This window comes from Zingiber officinale, chromosome 1A (genome assembly GCF_018446385.1).
Source record: "Zingiber officinale cultivar Zhangliang chromosome 1A, Zo_v1.1, whole genome shotgun sequence".
NCBI classification, from domain to species: domain Eukaryota; kingdom Viridiplantae; phylum Streptophyta; class Magnoliopsida; order Zingiberales; family Zingiberaceae; genus Zingiber; species Zingiber officinale.
In genome coordinates this window covers 116,958,683-116,976,167 of record NC_055987.1, presented here as the reverse complement: position 1 = coordinate 116,976,167, position 17,485 = coordinate 116,958,683, and the positions used below count along the sequence as shown (strand labels likewise).

Here is a 17,485-nt window from a genome sequence, read left to right as displayed (position 1 = left end):
TTGACTCGATCCAACCGCTGGGGATAAATTTTATCCCCTAGGGAACCCGGACGCGCCAACCAAGGCTATAAATATAGCCTTGGTCCGAGCTTTTCAACAATCACGATCATTCTATTTCCAAACACTTGTATGCTTTAGTTGTAGTTAAGCTTCTGTTTTCTGTGCCTAAACGCTGTAAGAGGCTTCTCCGCCTGAAGGAGTTTTTGAGCTTAATCTTCCTTGGATTAACAACCACATCGGTTGTAACCAAGTAAACATCTGGTGCCTCATCTTTTCTTTTATGCTTTTATTTATCTGCTTAATTCATTTTACAAGTGTTAGCTTAATCGTTCGAGGAAGGGTTGTTTGTTTTTAATTGACAGATTATTTACCAACCCTTCTAGCCGGCCCAACGGTCCTATAGGGATAACTTCCCTAAATACCTTCCTAGTGACCTTGTTAGGCTTCTTAGAAGCCTTGGTCACCTTTTCTATGTCAACTCTAGGGATTTCTTCCCTTGTGACCTTCTTAGTGACTTTCTTAGACTTCTTAGAAGTGTTAGTCACATTTGTTGTAAAAATACTCTTAGGGATAACCTCCCTAGTATTTTTGACTTGACCACTATACCTAGGGTTTGTTCCGTAGCAATATGGAACCCTATGATAAAAAGGCACATCCTTCTTAGTTTTAGGTTTGTATCCCAAACCTCTATGGCCATTGAATGACTTTTGTACTCCTAGACTTAGGTTATGATTCTTGGACCCTTGTGTGTTCATTTGTGATTTTCCTAAGGATCCTTTCCATTTTATCAAGTCTTGACCTCAAGACTTGATTTTCCTTCCATAGTTCCTCAACCTTAGATTTTTCACTAAAATCTTGTTTTTTCCTTTTCTTAGGCATATGCTTAAAACCCTTAGAATTATTTCCTAGTTGGTTATCTATCTTCCTAACCTTAGGTTGAGTGGTTTTAGCATAAAAAGCTATATGTTTTTCCTTAATGTTATCATGCTTCATATTTTTGTGGTAAATAGCATTAAAATGATAAAAATTAGAACTAGCATGCTTTTTACCATAATTTAAAGAGGTAGGCTCAATAAATGATACCTTGCGTTTTACCTTTGAACTCCCCCTTGATCCATGCTTCCTCCTTTAGCTTTGACCGCTTTCTTCCCCTTAGGACATTAACTCCGGTAATGTCCTTTTTGATGGCACGAGAAGCACACAATATGCTCATTGCTCTTCTTTGTAGTGGGGGTGATCTCCTTAGGCATCTCCTTGCCCTTTAGTGTCACTTGGCTCTTCTTCTTTACCAAGTTAGGGCACTTGCTTTTGTAGTGACCATGTTCCCTACACTCAAAACATATGATATACTTTTTATTTTTAATTGAAATACTTATACCTTCACGTGTAGGGATGACACTTGCTCCTCCTTTTGATGTTTCTTGATTTTTGGAGGATGCATTGTCTTCTTCTCCATTGGACCCGGATGTAGAAGCTTCTCCTTCTTCTTGGTCCGATGTCAACAAGGGTCGCTCCCCCTCAATCCTAGAGGTGGAGACTTCTTCATCTTCATCTTGTACACGGAACAAGGAGTATGCTCCCTCTTTGTACTTTTTGTTGCATTCCTTTGAAGATGAAGCTTCTTGGACTTCTTCTTCGGCAGTTGAGCATCTCTCAACTTCGGAATCCTCTTGATTTTGATCCAATGAGTCACCCTCTTTGGATTCTTCTTGATCTAGTACAGTGGAGGGGATCTCATGAATTGTTGCCAATTTGCTCTAAAGCTCCTTGGCATCCTTGAATTCTCCAATTTACTCCAAAATGTGGCTAGGCAATAGATTGACCAAAAGCTTGGTCACTTTATCATTGGCCTCGCTCCTTTGAATTTGTTCTTGGCTCCACTTGCTCCACTTAAGAATTTTGCCCTTTGAACTTGTTGGAGCTTCGAAGCCTTCCATGAGAGCAAACCATTGCTCTATCTCCACCATCAAGAAATTTTCGATCCTTGATCTCCAAAGATCGAAGCTCATCATTGTGAATGGTGGATGCACTCTCGTGTCGAATCCAAGTCCATCTCAGAATTCCATCTTGAAGTTGAGCTTCTTGAATTCTTTGACTTTGATGAATTTGCTTCAACTTCTTCACCCTCTAGCTTTGTTGCCCTTTCCGGCGATGATTCCGGTGAAGAGCGGCCTCACTCTGATACCACTTATTAGGGTCGAAAAGTAGCTAGAGGGGGGGGGGGGGTGAAAAGCTTGCTGCGATCTCGTGCTCGTCGTTGCTTGCTTCTTGTGATGATGTGCAGCGGAAAATACAAGAACCAAACACAAACAACGCTAACTTTAGGGATTTACTTGGTATCCACCTCAAGAAGAGGTGACTAGTCCAAAGATCCACACACTCACGCACCCTCCACTATGAAAACACTCCTTTACGGTAACTACCGAAGGCAGAGAAGCCTTACAAGCTCACAATACAACAATAAGAGAGAAAGAAGCAAAATACAAGTAAGGCTTACAAGATTACAATGAAACCCTAGCTTCTTTTTCTTCTTGTTGTAACTCACCTCTTGACTTGGACGTACCTCCAAGAACCTTCAAGAATTGGCGGTGAGGAAGAAAGAATCGCTGTGGAGATGTGCTCTGATCGCCTGTGGAGAAGAGAGGAAGAAGTGTGTAGAAAAATGCTTGCCAACGGCTTTATCCGCGCCAACAGTCGAATTCCAATCGATTGGATTGCTCTCAATCGATTGGGGAGGCTTTGGATCGATCGACCGATCGATCCAGAGTGCCTCTGTGCTCTCTGAAAACACCCCGAATCGATTTCTCAATCGATTCAAAGCTTCTCGCGTGATTTCCAACGCTCCAATCGATTGCCCGATCGATTGGAGGCTTCAATCAATCAATTGATCGATTCAGAAATTTATTGTTCTCTCAGAAATTCTCCCAATCGATTGTCCAATCGATTGGAGAAGTTTCAATCGATTACCCAATCGATCCACAGCTTTTCTACACAAAATCACGTCACCCAATCAATTGACCAATCGATTGAAACCCCCAATTGATTGGGAAGTAGAAATCTGTGTAGAGCTTGAAATTAGCTTCATTTCACATCCGAGATCACCTCATTCCGATATCCAAGTCAAAAGTTATGGTCTTCGGAAGTTTACTACGTCCGAAGTTCCTAGTTCCATGCCAACTCCCTATCGGACTTACGACCGCTAAGAGTTCGGTCAACTTTTGACTCATCTGGACTTTCTCTTTATGCCAAGTGTCCGGTCCTCCATTACCCATTTGGACTTCCTTCCACCAGATGTCCGGTCACTCTTGACCCATCTGGATTTCCTCGTTCCTGGCTTCACTCACCAGGTCTTTCCATCTGCCTAGTTTCACTCACTAGGTCTTTCACCTGGCTTTACTCACCAGGATTTTCCCACTGCCCGTCTTCACTCACCGAGACTTTCCATCTGCCTAGCTTCACTCAGCAGGACTTTCACATAACTTCACTCACTAGGATTTTCACCTAGCTTCACTCACCAAGATTTTCTCACTGCCTAGCTTCACTCACTAGGTCTTTCACCTGGCTTCACTCACCAGGATTTTCAATCTGTCTGGCTTCACTCATCAGGACTTTCACTTCTGTCTAGCTTCACTCACTAGCACTTTCAATATGTCTGACTTCATTCACCAAGACTTTCCAACTGTCTGGCTTCACTTACCAGGACTTCCCAATCAAGTATACTTGACTCTTCTACAACCCAGTCTGATCAAACCCTAATCAGACTCAGTCGTACAATTGCACCTGCAATCTCCACGTCTCATTATCTCCATGTATTGTATTATCAAACATCGAAACTCAAACCAAGACTCAAGCTTGAGCCAACTCAAGCTTAGTCAAACTGGTCAACCTTGATCTAAGGAATATTGCACTAACAGATAATTTTATAATAAGAATATAAGTAGTTGAAGTAATTAAGACAAATGATGTCAAATAACAAATGATGCCTATGTATTTTATCTTATATTGTTATTGACTAATCTATTCTTACTCATTTTATTGCCTCATATTTTGAAAAACAGAAACCTCATTTCTTGCATTTCTTGTTGAAGGTTATTCATCATACTTTTAAGTCATTTAACGATTCCATTTTGTTGTATAGAAGTTCCAACTTTCGATGGTGCAACTCTAAAGCTTATTTCATGCACTTTACTTCGAGCTTCCTTGCTAAATACAATACTAATTGCATCATCTGAAATGTTAGTTGTGTTGTGAGATTCAGGTGGACACTCTTCTATTTCTTTCTGCAAATAACAAGAGACAATTTTTGATAAAATAAGAAATTTAATTTGTTTATTTTTTCTTACGAATTCTATAAATAATAAAGAGATAGTTTTATTATCATTTTCTCTCCAGTAGTTTGACTACTAGTTTCTCCATTTCTTTTCTTATGGCCTTCAATTCAAACTTGTGATCATGTAATTTGTGTATCTGTAAGACTTGCTTTTTCCTTAAGTATAAGACATATAAAAATTAATAGAACAAATCATAATGTTACTAATTAAGTGTATCCGTAAAACTTTTCATAAAATTTGACAAATAACAATTTTTACCATCATACAAGTTAAACGGGCACAACCTCTTTGACTCATTGTGTGAATGTGGTATGTAGGATTTACTTTTTCCTTAAGTATAAGACATATAAAAATTATTAGAACAAATAATAATGTTACTAATTAAGTGTATCCATAAATTTTTTCATAAAATTTGATAAATAATAATTTTTACCATCATGCAAACTAAACGGGCATAACCTCTATGACTCATTGTGTGAATATGGTCTTAATTTTCTCTCATTGTTCTAAATTTTACACTTTTTTTCTCCTAAGAATCAAAATATGTCTAACATATTCATATATAATTAATTATCTATTTGATCAACTAATAATAATTACTTAGACAAGGGAATGGAAAGAAATAGTAGCAATTAAGATATAACAGAGAAAACAAAAAGGACACAAAAAAAATCAAGTGGTAGAAAGAAAGTGAACCGCAATTCAATAGAAAAGAAAGCAATATCCCTATATAGCTATAGGTTCATACAAGCTTACACACTAAAGTGGATGAGCTTAAAGTATTGATAGTATGACCTTTTTATTTTTTACCCCAATCATTTTCAATGCCTTTCACTGCATTGAGAATTTGTAGCCTAGTCAAAGGTCTAGGTTTCCCTTCTCTCTTTTTTTCCCCATTAAACCACTTCTTTTTTCTGACGAAATGGATTATCAGGAGCAAGAAATCTCGTGTGGCCTAAGTATGCAAACTTTCTACTGTACTTAAGTCACATTGAACATAAGTCTTCACCACATATTGGGCAATTAACTTTTCCTTTTATGGCACATCCAACTAGTTTTTTATAAATTGGGAAATCATTAATTGTCCACATCAAAATAGCCTTCAAATTGAACATTGACTTGCTAAATACTTCATAAGCCTCTACACTTGTGTCCCACAACTCTTTTAAATCCTCCACAAGTGGTTCCAAGTATACATCTATATCATTTCCTAGTTACTTTGGGCTCGGAATCAATAAAATCAGCATAAGATTTTCCTTCGCCATGCACAACAATGGAGAAAAATTGTAATTTACCAAAATAACCAGCCAATAACTATATCTGGAACTAAGGTCACCAAAAGGGTTGAATCCATCTGTAGCAAGACTAAGTTGGAGGATTTTAGGATCTAATGCAAAAGCCGACCACTTATGATTTATTGTATCCCAAGCTACTAAATCAATTAGATGGCGTATCATATGATCTTGACTTTTATAGTTGAAGTGTCAAATCAAGTCTTTGACCTTTCTTCTAATGTAAACATCCTTTTTCAATCTTGGTATCACGAGAAAATACATAGTACCTTTTTAGGAACTCATTTATAAACTTTGGTGGTGATTTTGTCTACCTTCCATCTTGAAATCACACTTTGGACATGAGTTGAAATCTTTAAACTCCTTTTTAAATAGATAACAATCGTTTGGGTAAACATGAATATTCTCATATCCTAAATCAAATGGTTTCAATGACTTTCTCATTGAATAAATAACTTTTGGAAGTATGTTTTTTTTGGAAACATGCTACCTAAAATCTTAAGGAGCTCATTGAAACTATTATTAGTGTGATCATTCGTAGACTTGTAATTGTATAATGTGACAGCTACCGATAACTTTGTGTAAGTTGTACAACTAGGAAAGAGAGAAGTTTCCGTGTCTTCTAATAAATTAGCAAAATCATTATCTCTTGTCTCAAATATAATGTGTCCAACCTCTTCTTTTGACACAAAGACATCCCTATGCAAGTGATATTCCTCTATACTTTTATCATCCTTTGCCTCCTGTTAAACTGCATTCGCCTTGAAATTATGAGATATAATTTTCACCATAGAAGACCCAACTAGTATAAGAAGGAACGATCCTCTTAATAACTAAATGTTCATACACTTAGCTAAATTTTATATACTTCTTATTTTTATAACACTGACAAGGATATAAGATTACTTCATATATTTTGACATAATTCGTAACATTAGCTTGTGTAAGATATTTTTTAACCCCTTCTCACAATATTGTAGTTTACCTAAATGAAATATGATTTTTTTATGATATACCAAAATAAATTTAACATGTAAATAAATTACTTAATATTTTATAATTATCATTAAACCTCCAAGTCGGCTTTAATACTCAAGATTGATATTTTAAAAAATATATTGTAGGTTTATTTACATGTACAACTTATTTTGATATTTTATTAAATATTAATTAAGTATCAAAATATGATAAATATTTTTAAAAATCACATCACGAGACCTATCATAATGTGCCCGAGATTATTTGAACCGGTACTAATAGAAGAATCGATCGAAGCGAGAGGATATTTATGACTCAGTGTTAGAGTATCCATATCAATTTTCTTATTTAAAATATATAATTTAAGATAAAAAATTATTTTATTAAATTTATGTATTTATTTTTCACTATATTATATATCAAATTTTCTATTATTTATAAATATAAAATTTTAAAAATAAATAAAGATTTTTTAAACTATTTTATTAAAAATTATTTAGAGTAAATTTTTTAGATAGAGTAAGAACATCCACATCAGATACCTTATTTAAAGATTTTACCTTAAATTTTGGATAAGGTAGCTAAAAAATCTTTGCATCAGCTATCCTATCAATTCTCTAAATTATGTATTTATGAACAGTATTTTTCTAAATTTAGGGAATGGATTCCATTTCCTAAACATTATAGAGGAGAGAGAAGAAATAGGGAAGTTGATATATGATGTATTAAAAAGTGGATATCCAAATTTAATAAAGTAATTTTTTTATCTTAAATTATGTATTTTGGATAGGAAAACTGATGTGGATGGTCTAAGATGCGGATGTTCTTGGTACTTTTAAAAAAAAAATAAAAATAATAATAATAAATGAACCATAAGGCGAGGCGACACGCAAACCCTAGCCAGGATTCACTTGCGACTCGAACCGAACCGAAACTGGTCCCTCGGAGTCAACGACTGGCAACGAACCCATATAAATTTGTGAATCATTCAACCCGTTCCGCCGTCACTCGCCCGAAGAAGCAGCCCTCGCAACACAGGCAGCCATCTGGATTTCAGTACCTGCGGCCGCGCCGCTTCTCCTTCGCCATCTCCTCTCGATTCCTAGGGCTCTGGTCGAAGCGGAGCTCTTACCTAGACTTTACCCTCTCATTCCTCTTCGATCCCCAACTAGGTAATTTTTTCACCTGCATTTTTCCTTCTCATTTTTCCTTCTCTTCCGTTCGGATGAGGAGAAAAAGTTGCCTTTTCGTTTTATTCCTTTTTGATTTCTGTAACTCTTTTTTTGGTCCGTTTTTGTGTGTTTAACTTTTCCCGTTGATCGGCTCCAACGGAGAATCTCGCGGTCTCTTTCACTTTATGAAAATAGTTAGAAGGAAAAAGAAGGATCTTGTGGTAGGGTTTTGTCATATATGCTGCCGATTTACCTCCTTGGCGGATTTTGTCCGTGTAGATGGTTTTGATAGTTTTCGATTAGGGTTTTGATATTTGTAAGTTTTCTCAACATGTCTCCCTCCGTCATTTCCTTTTATTGGCGATGTGCTGATTTAGGGTTTTGAACCTGATATATTGTCGCTGCTTTACTTTGGATAAGTAGCCTTTTGTTTTCTGTTTCGTAACTGATGATAGCAGACTTTGATCCGTGGTTGTATTCTGATGAGTTTTGCTGAGGCATTCATCACTCCAGGAAGCTGATCCATGATTGAAGATAGTTGGGATGGCTGAAATAACTGGCCATCATGATTCCAGCTGGTCATGAATTAGTCAGTAGCAAGTTCTTCTTCTGTGAACGCCTTGGTTTAGAGATTGATAGTATAGTTACAAATTGATTAATTCTGTCACCTCATGATGTTCAAAATCGAGTTCAGATATCTAGAACTTATTCCTGAATTTGTTTCCTTTTAGTAAAGATGTTTCAATATTCTTCTGTTGGTTCAATAATTGCTTCATCTTACTATATTTAAGAATATCCAATTTGTTTATACTTGAAGGATTTCTGTCTTACATTAAAATGTATCTACTTTTGAAGATTTTCCTGGCATCAGGCATGGCTTTGCCCACTACAACCCCTGTTCCTTCTCCGAGTCCACAACTGGTATGAAGAAGTCCTGTATATGTGTCTAAATTTCTTTGATAAAATCTGACATTTTGGTATTAATTTCACAGATCGGAAATGCCTTTGTAGAACAGTATTATCACATTCTTCATCGATCACCTGAAATAGTTTACAAGTTTTATCAGGATTCTAGCATTGTGAACCGACCCAATTCTCAAGGAGAGATGATTTCATTGACAACACTGCAAGTATGATTTCTAAAATATGTAACAAAAGTTTTTATATGATCTAATTAGATCTAACTATATCTTTATCTATGTTTTTTGAGTGAAATATTAATAAAAATTGACTCAATTTTGACTTGGGTTATTTTCTAATTTTGGTTGTATTAAATTTCATGCTTTTATTTCCTAATCTGTTCCTCCGTTCTCTCTAAGTTACGTGGCTTATAACTTTAATATGCTTCTAAATGGTGAGTGTTTTTTATGACTTTGCTGCAATATACCATGATCATACAAGTATCATTATACACATTTATTATGTATTTAACTGTTATTAGTAAAAATTGGTTTAAGTAGTAGATATTGGATTAAGTTTACAAGATAAAATTGTCTTATTAGAAAACACGTTCATCACAGTTATCATTCAATATGTTATAGTTCAGATGTAAAAATATGAATCATACATATAAATAGGAATTTAAAGGAACCAGGATGGTTCAATTCAATAATTATTCAATACAAATTGTATATTCTCAAACAATGGGAATTCTATAGTAAATAAATTCAATCCTCTAAAATTAAACTAATTCTTTGTTAGCTAAAGCAACCCACTCTGAGAAATGAATTAAAATATAATTAGTCAGTTCCATGATGGAAATGGTGAAGTCGGAGAGGCTGAATTTCTCAATGGATGACAACCCAGAAAAAATCTTGTTGCTTGGAGAAGAATTCAACAACAATTTGTGAAATTAAAACCCTTTTTGACGCTTCATGTAACATCAATGTTATTTTCCTCTTCCTCCCTAAAATGCTTTAATGCCATCTTAACTCGGAGTTCAAAACAAAGGTAGAGGTGATAACGTTTGTCCTATTGTCAGTTAGAACCAATGGTGATATGTTGTTGTCCATTTAATTTCAACTATAAACTAAAGAAAAAGAATTTTTTTTGTAATCTCTTGGTCAACAAAAATTTGAATTTACAGCCTTTTTAATGAATGATGGCTAAGATGCTCTATCAATCAGATGATACATGCTATTTAGTATATTTATGATTGGAACTTTAGTCCTAGCGAGGTGGGAATAAGTATGTAAAAACAATTTGAAGTTAGTTTAGAATATTTTACATCTTTTTAATTAGCACCTATGCTTGAGGATTGAATTTGATTAACAACTCAGAAACTAACTAAAATAATTTGTAATATGGAACTCGTATTGACTGCCTTGATATACATGACACATGCACATATTATATTACATGAATGCCACATTAATCTCAAAATTCTCCATTTGTCTGTGAGAAAACTAGATATTGAAACTTAGTTCCATACTATATTGTAATTGGATTATATGATATTTGCCTTTTGCAATGCTTTAGGAAACATCTAGAGATCTTATGGGAAATTGTATTCTTTTGTTTTTTGCTATTCAAGCTTTGTATACAAATGATTCCTAAAGTTTGTATTCAATATTTTTCTCGTTTTTTCTTCATTGTATTTTCCCAGATAGGTTCTCTTAACATGCTTTGTAGTATATGATATCAATTTGATTTTCCATTATTGGCAAGGTACATTTTCCTATCAAATAATGAGCTCTGATATCTGTGTTTTACATGATGCAGGCCATCGATGAGAAGATAATGTCACTTGACTTCAGAAACTGCTTCACTGAGATAGAGACTGTAGACTCACAAATTTCATACCAGAGTGGGTTGCTTATTGTAGTTACTGGATCATTTACTGGACAGGATAGTATTAGGAAGAAATTTGCACAGTCATTTTTCCTTGCTCCTCAGGAGATTGGTGGATACTTTGTTTTGAATGATGTTTTCAGATTTTTGAATGAAACACAACCAAGGGAAATGAACCATTTATGGGTTGGCGCTACCAACGATGATGTCTCTAAAGCATCTCCTGTTCCTGAAGCAGGTATGGGGCATTGAGATCTATCAGTTGCAAGTTTTTTTCCTGGTGACTTTTGTTAATTTTGTCTATATTTTTTGGCAGATTTCAGTACACAGGAGAATCATGTGCCAGAAACCCCCCCATTCGAGGAAGAGACTAGTAATTTGGAAGTTACCGACCTTCCAGAGGATAATTGTTCTGCTGCTGAAAATGGTGGTGTTGTGGATCCTCCCGCTAGTGTAGATGAGAGTGATTCACAGCAAGTTTTTGAAGTTATTGCTTTGGGGGCTCAAGATGATACACCTAAGAAGTCTTATGCATCAATTGTGAGTTTTAACTTTTCTGCAGAAGCTATTTTTTACAACAAGGGAATAGTTTGCTTACTAACCTTTAGTCTGCCATTATTTATGCAAAAAGAATTTCCTTTGTTCTCCATGCTTGTTTGCCTATTTGGTTATGATGCAATAACCTGTTTTGTTAATGAACATTCTAATTGGTTATGACGCAACCAGTTGTATTAATGTGCATTCTGTTTTTTCCTTTATTCTGTCTGTTGCTTTAGTGGTTCAAAATTTCTTTGAGAATGCTTTGCTATTAGAAGTTTTACTGGCTGTTGCTAATTTTTTTTATTGAAATTGAATAGGTTAAGGTCATGAAAGGGAGCCCCTTACCAGTGTCTCTTCATGCAACTCCCAGTGCAAAGTTAGCTCCAGCAAACACTGAGAAACCTGTGGCTGCATCCACAGCAGCATCTGTTCACCCACCTGAAACTTCTAATCCTGCTGGAATCGATGTGCCTGAGAAAACCAACATTCTCGAAGGTCTGACTGGAGCTTATTCTATGTTGTGTTTTAAGATCTAGATTTAGTCCTGACTTGTTTTTTTGAATTTTATTCTCATACCTATGCAGAGGAGGGTCATTCAATTTATATACGAAACTTACCCTTGAATGCAACTGCTGAACAAGTTGAAGAGGAATTTAAGAAATTTGGAGCCATTAAGCCTGATGGTGTGCAAGTCAGAAGTCACAAGGTTATATTTTAAGCTTCTGATACTGTTTTCTATAATAATTTTGAGATTCCCTTTTTGCGTTTCTTTTGATATTTACTTTCTTTCACCTCTTCGTATATTTACAGGTTGAGAGATATTGTTTTGGATTTGTTGAGTTTGATTCCTTGAAGTCCATGCAAGCTGCAATTGAGGTACTGTAATTCAAGTATTATATCTTGGCTTGTTTTTTGAAGATTACACTGCTTCTATTGAGGCAGAATTTCTTTTATTCGTGTTCCATTATTTTGCTTTACTTAAAAAAAACATTGTTTTCTAGAAGCAATGTTGTATATCTTATGCATGGTGTCATCCTGCCAACTAGTACTTGACATAGTATATAATATTTGCCAAATCAACTTATTCTTTCTGATATTTTATACTGGGTTATATTGTATCTTGTTTTGTTTAGTCTTCTAGCAAAAGAACATATCTGAGATAGCACGTGAGTTTTGGTATAAAATGGAGTTACTTTTGTGGCATGTTTCCACTAAGAGCTTTATGTAGTTATTGTATTGTACTTCCTAATGGTTCAAATGCTTTATTTATCTCTTAAGTTGGATAGTGACTCCAGAATTTTCTTTTGTTTTCTTACTATGATTTGGCATGTGAGCAACCAATGATGAGGACCCATTATGACCCAAAAGCAAACTTGAAGATACTAATCCCCTAAGTTAGTTATATGTACTAGTTTTTAAAATTATTCTTTAGTTCAGTTTTAACATATTTTAATCAATATTCAGCACTATGTTATATACTGTTTTTATGCTTGAAAAGCTTGATAGCTAATAGCATAATGTTTGGTGATAACTGATTACTAATAATTGCATCCATTCTCCAGAGCCTTTGTTTTATAGTTTGAAAAGCTTATAGTAAAAAAGATTAGGACTGTTATTGTTTATTAATTAATCATAAGGGTAGGTAGCATTAATTGCTTCTCACTGTTTATTAGAAAATGACTAATGCTTTGGAGTCTGTCAAAAATGAAGCTAGGCCTGCATGAATATAGTTGAAATGTTCTATCATCCTCGTAGATGATGGATCAAGTTTGCTAAAATTAGTGTTACCTGTCCATCAATCCACTCTTGTAGGTATGCATGTGACTGTGTTTGGTTGGACTCAGTGATGATGGTTATGTGCTATCTCATATAGTTGAAATGGTTGAGATATTTTATTGTGAGAAAGCATTGCATGCATGCAATTATTTTGTATTCTGTTAATTTGTGTGTTCTTATGGTAAATTGAGTTTGATTAAATTGGAATGAGTTCAGTTATCCCACTTCTGCATCCTAGCTTTAGAATGAGTACAACAAAAGTCCAAGTTACTTTATGTGTCTGTTTGACCTAACAAATTTAGGTTGCGGGACCTCATGATCCTTAGACCAGATTGCAAACACTAGCAGTGGTCAAAGAGTTAGTTACTAGTTTGTGCAAAGACTAGTTTCTCCGTACCAATTTTTAGTTTTTATTTTTATTTTCTTATTTTATATCTTGAGTGCAGCTATATTATGAATATTTTATCAGTCAACTTATGTTTGAAGTAGTATTTGAATCAACATTTTAATTGTTGGGGAGGAAGACTCAATAAGCCTTTGCACTTGGCACATGTTTATTGTGTTTGCATTGGCTGCATTTGGTCATTAAATCACTTGCATGACATTGGTCCATAAGTCACTTGGCATTTGGTCTTTTAACATTTGCTCTTTTTCTTATCATATATCATTTCAGTTACTTGGATGCTGTTTGCATGAATAAGCTACATATTATGTGTAAATTATCAGTTGAACCATATTTGAAAATAGTGTTGAATTGATTTTTTAAACCTTGGTAGGGATTAGCATCAATTCTGTAAGACTTTGATTTTTGCCTTTGTCCTTAGCAGATGTATAGTGTGTCTACATTGACTGCATTTGAATGTTTAAGTCACCTTTTCTCTTTCTTAATATCATATATATATATATATATCAGAACTTCTGCATTCTGTCTTGCATGCAAAAAAACCACTTTGGTCCTGGTTTAGGTTGCAACATTCATTTTTTTTTAATTTTATTTTTTAGCTTTCACTTGCCAGGTCCTACAGGAAATCACTCAATGAGTTCTTGTATTTGCTGTTGTGCTTTCATTAAAATGGAATTATGTGTTGAAACAAGTGTTCCTTCCCCAACACATTTACCCAGTCTTTGATTGATCAAGTGACAGAATAAGCACTGACCCAAATTTGGCAGACCATATAACTTTTCTTGGCATGCACACTTTGGTTGGTTTTATGGGCACAATGCAGTTGGGGTTGGAATGGTGTGCTTCCCTACTGGAATTGGAAGATGATTTACCTGATTTCCAGTTGGAATGAAACTCAGAAGTTTATTAAGACTTGGTTTTTGTATTGCTGAAATTTCTTATATAACAGGCACTCTATTTCTTACCTGAAGCAACCACAGAGGAGGCTTAAAGCATCCATTGTGAAAAGTGAACATCATAAATCATTGAAGATGTATAACTTTCCTAGTGACACTATTTAGGGCAGGAGTTACTCATCTTCTCGCCCTTCTAGCTTTCTCTGAAATTTGTGGTGATTCAGTTCGGCCACTGTCAAACAACAATTATTGAAATGAATTATGAGATCAACATCATTTCATGCTTGCTACATAAATAATACAATACTTGAGCCACATCTTGGTCCACTAGTTTCCCCTTGTGCAAATCCCATGAGATGATTTGTTCCCTCATTTCATACCTTTGACACCTCCTGTTTTTCAGGGTTGGAGCAGCGTAGTCTCTCTCCATGATAAAGAACTCTGTTACATTTTCTTCTTTTGCTTTGAACTTTCCTTGTTTAACTTAGAGGATGACCATAAGTTACATCATGGATCTGCATACCCATTATTCTTGAATCTCGGAAGCTTTTATCTTGATCTTATCATGTATATTCTTGTATGATTTTTAAATAAATTTCTTATAATCTATTGATTATGACTATTTTTGTGATTTGTAAAAAATAGTGAAGTAACAAAAATTATACTTAGAACTGTAAGATGCTAAATACTTTGTTGTGCATAATCATGTGTTCTTTAATTATGCTTTATTATTTTTTAAAAGTGCTTTGTTGTACAAATAACTCAATTTTCTACTCTTGCTTAATATAATTGCTCATATTGACTGTTTGCCTGATTTGACCACAAACATGTAGGCATCGCCAATCATGATTGGTGGTCGTCATGTCATTGTTGAGGAGAAGCGAACAACAACACGAGGCAAGGATTGCACTTTTCTTCTCATAGTTAATATACTATAATATTCTAACTCTTAGTTCTTGTTCAACTTTTGCCTTTGCTTTTATGCGTGATTGCTTCTACTGTTATCTTAATCAAAACTCGTCCTTGCAACTCACTGTTGTTTCATCTACTATGTTGAGTTGAATTGAAATTTGATTTCCAATTGTTTTACACTTTTAATTGAAGTAAAAGCCAATTTTATGATCTTTAGACAAGGTATTCTGGGAATGGTAAAAGCTTTTTCTTTAAACTCTTAAAACTACAATTCTAGAGTTTCTTGTTCTAGCCACAACAATTTTTCTTCACAATTTAATAGATATGTTTGGGAGCCTCAGCGTCAGTGAACTACTAGGCTCAGCCAAATGCTACAACTCATAAACTATCATAGAAGTTATGCAAGGTTATACTTAGCATGTGCACATTCTATTTCTATTATACAAAGATTTATAAAATAATTCTTTTTCAAGCCATACAATCTCTTGCCCATGTAGATGTAGAAGACCCTTTATGTCTGCAAATATGATGTACAATACAATGCTGTATCATTATGATATTCCTTGTCTATTTCTGCGGGATTGAATATACCAATCTTGCGGGGTACTTCCTTTTTCAGGAAAAAAATCATATCATAGCTCTAATTTTACCTCTTTAGCAAAGTTTCAATTAATGTTTTACAGAAATCAAATACAAGATTGTCTGTTTAAATTAATCTTTATATATATGACTATTTTTTAATTAAATGCCAATAACCTCCATTAATATAGGTGCACATTTACAATTTTTTTTTGTCGAACTTCAGTCATAGTATATATGACTAATTTCTCAATGAAATGCCAATTACCTCCATAGTGTAATTGCACAATCACCATTTTCTTTTGCCAAGCTTCATAATGCATTTTGTGATGTCAAAGATTCAATTGTTTAATCTAAATAATCTAAATTAATTATATGCTTTTCACAATGTCATTTTACAAAATTTGTGATAGATTTTTTGGCAAAAATTTGAATAATACCAATCACAATATACTGGCAGGTTGTTTTTTATTGTCTAAAGTCTGGTGAATGGATTAGGAAAGTTTTGAATCTCCTAACCGATATATGCCTTAACTATATTTGACTTGCTAGATTTTCAACATTAGGAAGACCAGGTGGTAAATATGATTTTAGTACTATCAAATCTTTTTGCCAATTGGGATCTTTGTCATGTTAATCAATTTCGTCATGTTTACCTTTTCCGTTGGATTGCTTGGCTCACTCCTATAACTGATTTATTTGTTTTTATTTTTCTGTATTTTTTTTGTTGCTGTTACTTGCATCATTTTTTTATATTTATATTATCCTCTGGCTTGCTTCTTAAACTTTTGAAAAAAAATTTATCACAATAGTAAATGTTTATTTTAGTTGTCAATGGTGTGGTCACCAACAACGGCAATGGCACCAGTGGAAGAGGGCGCTTCCAGTTCGGAAGAGGGGCATTCAGAAACGACAACTTCCGAGGACGTGGTGCAGGCTTTGGCTCCGGTTTGGGCTATAGGAGGAATGAATTTAGGAACCGGGTCGAGTATTCTGGTCGTGGACGGGTTGGTTCAACTCGTCGCAATGAAGGCTATCAGCAGCGTCCTTTTCACAACAATGGAAATGGCATGATGGGAAGCGTCAAAGAATCCCAGCCAACTGCTATAGCAGCATAGAGTTTCTTATTTCTTCCTCTTGTCTATTTTCTGAGTAGGCATTCTTATCTATGTTTAGGCAAACCTTACAGAAGATGTCTATTTTTTTTGACTTGGCTATAAGTGTGGATGCTGCGGGTCTTCCATTTTTGGTCTATGAATGCTATCATTTTTGTAGTTCGAAAACTAGGTCAATTGCCATTGTCTTATCGTTGGAAATGCTGATGTGCTCTACAGCGTTCTCTATTTTAGGGCTAACTAGAGTTGCATAACTGATGTGGATGCCCATATTAACAGAACCATTTTTATTTATCTTTTTTCTATTTTGTGCAGCAAGTGATGGTATATCCACCGACCACATTAATGAAGGCAACTGGGAGCTCGAATTCCTCAGACATTCAGGTATAAGACTGAATTCCCATCTCTTGTTCTCTTCATTTCTTTTATTCATCTATTTTTATATTCCTATATTCGAAATGGCTGGTCAATGAGTTGTTCTGAGATATCAACTAGGGAACACAATGCAGAATTTAATCATCTCGTGAGCGATTTAACGAAATCCATTCGCGCAATATGTCAGTCAAAGATGCAACTAACAATCTCCTAGACTCTGTGTCGTGCTCCAAAAGCTGAAACTCCTTTATAATTAAGCTTTCTAACGTGCGCCATGTTATGGCGGGTGAAAACTCGTACAGAAATAAATTAAAAACTATGGAAGG

At 34.9% G+C, this 17,485-nt stretch overlaps 1 protein-coding gene across 1 annotated transcript; it reads left to right on the top strand.

Moving 5' to 3' along the window:
* The first annotated feature begins 7,582 nt into the window (after window positions 1-7,582).
* On the top strand, window positions 7,583-16,985 carry LOC122029095 (nuclear transport factor 2-like). Its single transcript, XM_042588050.1, has 10 exons — window positions 7,583-7,773; window positions 8,629-8,694; window positions 8,766-8,903; window positions 10,495-10,801; window positions 10,880-11,103; window positions 11,421-11,598; window positions 11,688-11,809; window positions 11,914-11,979; window positions 15,012-15,075; window positions 16,498-16,985. The coding sequence occupies exons 2-10, from the start codon at window positions 8,647-8,649 to the stop codon at window positions 16,785-16,787; spliced, it is 1,437 nt and encodes a 478-aa protein (XP_042443984.1). The 5' UTR covers window positions 7,583-7,773; window positions 8,629-8,646; the 3' UTR covers window positions 16,788-16,985.
* Window positions 16,986-17,485: the final 500 nt, after the last annotated feature.

What these genes read in the sequence shown, in the direction of transcription:
- LOC122029095 (XM_042588050.1), top strand. Translation starts at nt 8,647, where the DNA reads ATGGCTTTGCCCACTACAACCCCTGTTCCTTCTCCGAGTCCACAACTG. An exon ending in CTTCTCCGAGTCCACAACTG is followed by an intron (nt 8,695 to 8,765) that starts GTATGAAGAAGT and finishes TTAATTTCACAG; the next exon opens with ATCGGAAATGCCTTTGTAGA. An exon ending in AGAAGTCTTATGCATCAATT is followed by an intron (nt 11,104 to 11,420) that starts GTGAGTTTTAAC and finishes GAAATTGAATAG; the next exon opens with GTTAAGGTCATGAAAGGGAG.